At 52.5% G+C, this 3,013-nt stretch overlaps 1 protein-coding gene across 1 annotated transcript; it reads right to left on the reverse strand.

The window, feature by feature from the left end:
* Positions 1-533: 533 nt before the first annotated feature.
* ETH_00003455 (uncharacterized protein) lies at positions 534-733 on the reverse strand (the record flags this gene model as incomplete). Its single annotated transcript, XM_013380840.1, has 1 exon — positions 534-733. A coding segment is annotated over one exon (200 nt), but the record flags the coding sequence as incomplete, so codon positions are not given.
* Between the last annotated feature and the right edge of the window lie 2,280 nt (positions 734-3,013).

The raw sequence follows: 3,013 nt of genomic DNA on the forward strand, positions 1-3,013 counted from the left end.
TGTAAACCTGGTCGACCAACCAGTAAACAATGAGTCATGGACGACGCGAGGGAGTAATCATAGTGGCTGCTTCAATTGGCACCAGTAGCCTGCGTTGGTGAGGCTGCATTACGCACGTTGTTTCGCAGTCCGACGCGTTTCTGTACCCTCGATGCACAGAACGGGTGAGCGTGCACACACTACGGCTGACTGAAAGCTTCTGCGCAGGTGCTTAGGGGATGCCCTGGGCACCCACAACCCGAAAGCAAAACATTCCCTGAGTAATTGAGATTTTCGACGAACGACGTAGAGCGAGCTCCATTCTGTGGATGTAGAGGCGTCGCCTACAACGTCTACACCCCTAACGAGCTATGAGACTACATAACGCAAAAGCTGGTCTAGCTGGTCTAGCACTTCCTGATGCTCGTGTCTAACACTGGCTGCGTGTCTCCGCTTGACTTCAAAATGCGACAAAAGTTGTCAAATAGTGTATAATAAGAGCGTGCTTCAGGTCCCTCTGGCCTGCATCGCTGGCGGCGAACTTGACCCCATTCCTATGCGGTCTCTTTGGCCACGCACCGAGGCAGAATCGTAATCCAGGAATCGAAACTTCGCAGTGTCACATAGGCTTTGCGCGTTGATGCCATCCACGGGAAACGGCGCTTGAACTCCGCTGATCTGTTCAACTGTCGCAGCACACTGTTGGCTACACCATTATCCGCCAACAGCTCCGTAACACGAGTTGCTCTACGCTCTACACACAGTCAAGCATTTCAATCTATTTATGTGCCCAAAACCACCCAAACAGAAAGCGGGCCCCATTGTAGTTCTTGCGGTACAGAAACAGAGGTGCCATTCTAGCAAGCCATCTCCTGTACATGTCACAAACTTGCCAGCTGCCACCCCTCTTCTGCAACTGAAAGCAGAGGCAAAAAACAGATTCAAAGCTGTATATATATACGTAGAAGCACAGCTGGAAGGTCCTACTGGGACTTGAACCCAGGTCGGCGGATTCAGAGTCCGCAGTGCTAACCGCTACACCATAGAACCGCGAGGTGACCCCGCACCTGACCTGCACTGCCAAGCCAGCGATCTCCTTCAGAGTCAAGGGCTGCGCTTCAGACGGTCTGAAGCACAACCCTCCCATCTTACGTGTTTGACCCACGACTTCCTTGTGAGAGAAAAAAACATCGACGGGCTACAAACGTCCCTGAAACTGCTGTTCGATTTGGTTGACTAGCAGCCATTCGATGCAGTAGGGCTCTCAAGAGGCTGCTGCTGCTCCGCTCGGAACGCGTCGCAACACCAAGTGGCAAATGCACTACAGTGCAACACGAGATGAGGTCGTGCCTAACGCACCGTCAAGCTTTTCAGTCCTGTAGGCAGAAGGCTGTCCCGGGGACAGCATAGCAGGCGTAAGTGAATGATGAGGCATGTCGTGAGCATGGCCAAACGATGCGAGAACACGCAGTGACGCATGTGTCTCCCCCGCCTGCATCACAGTGTGACAGGAGACTTAGTTCGACATCGAAATACTCGCGAAACGCTGCTGTGACGCAGAACGTGGACGAACGAACACGCTCCAGCGTCGGGCTGGCGTCGCAGCTCGTCCCAGGTCCGCAGCATATTGCCATGAGCAGTTCGGCTAGAAACACAGTCGGAGAAACCACCTTAACGTGCGCAAAGCAAAAACGCACTGGCTTGCAACGCAGAGCAATTGGACCACCAGCACTTGTAAACCTGGTCGACCAACCAGTAAACAATGAGTCATGGACGACGCGAGGGAGTAATCATAGTGGCTGCTTCAATTGGCACCAGTAGCCTGCGTTGGTGAGGCTGCATTACGCACGTTGTTTCGCAGTCCGACGCGTTTCTGTACCCTCGATGCACAGAACGGGTGAGCGTGCACACACTACGGCTGACTGAAAGCTTCTGCGCAGGTGCTTAGGGGATGCCCTGGGCACCCACAACCCGAAAGCAAAACATTCCCTGAGTAATTGAGATTTTCGACGAACGACGTAGAGCGAGCTCCATTCTGTGGATGTAGAGGCGTCGCCTGCAACGTCTACACCCCTAACGAGCTATGAGACTACATAACGCAAAAGCTGGTCTAGCTGGTCTAGCACTTCCTGATGCTCGTGTCTAACACTGGCTGCGTGTCTCCGCTTGACTTCAAAATGCGACAAAAGTTGTCAAATAGTGTATAATAAGAGCGTGCTTCAGGTCCCTCTGGCCTGCATCGCTGGCGGCGAACTTGACCCCATTCCTATGCGGTCTCTTTGGCCACGCACCGAGGCAGAATCGTAATCCAGGAATCGAAACTTCGCAGTGTCACATAGGCTTTGCGCGTTGATGCCATCCACGGGAAACGGCGCTTGAACTCCGCTGATCTGTTCAACTGTCGCAGCACACTGTTGGCTACACCATTATCCGCCAACAGCTCCGTAACACGAGTTGCTCTACGCTCTACACACAGTCAAGCATTTCAATCTATTTATGTGCCCAAAACCACCCAAACAGAAAGCGGGCCCCATTGTAGTTCTTGCGGTACAGAAACAGAGGTGCCATTCTAGCAAGCCATCTCCTGTACATGTCACAAACTTGCCAGCTGCCACCCCTCTTCTGCAACTGAAAGCAGAGGCAAAAAACAGATTCAAAGCTGTATATATATACGTAGAAGCACAGCTGGAAGGTCCTACTGGGACTTGAACCCAGGTCGGCGGATTCAGAGTCCGCAGTGCTAACCGCTACACCATAGAACCGCGAGGTGACCCCGCACCTGACCTGCACTGCCAAGCCAGCGATCTCCTTCAGAGTCAAGGGCTGCGCTTCAGACGGTCTGAAGCACAACCCTCCCATCTTACGTGTTTGACCCACGACTTCCTTGTGAGAGACACAAATGCACACAGGCGAGCCGAAAATGTGAAGTGAGAGATATTGATGCACAGAGGAACACAAAGGAAAAAACTCGAAGTAAGGGCGGCAAAAGCGTGGATAGAGGCATGCATACAGTTGATTATTTACGTGCATACGG

This window comes from Eimeria tenella, genomic scaffold (genome assembly GCF_000499545.2).
Source record: "Eimeria tenella Houghton genomic scaffold, Eth_scaff942, whole genome shotgun sequence".
NCBI lineage: Eukaryota > Apicomplexa > Conoidasida > Eucoccidiorida > Eimeriidae > Eimeria > Eimeria tenella.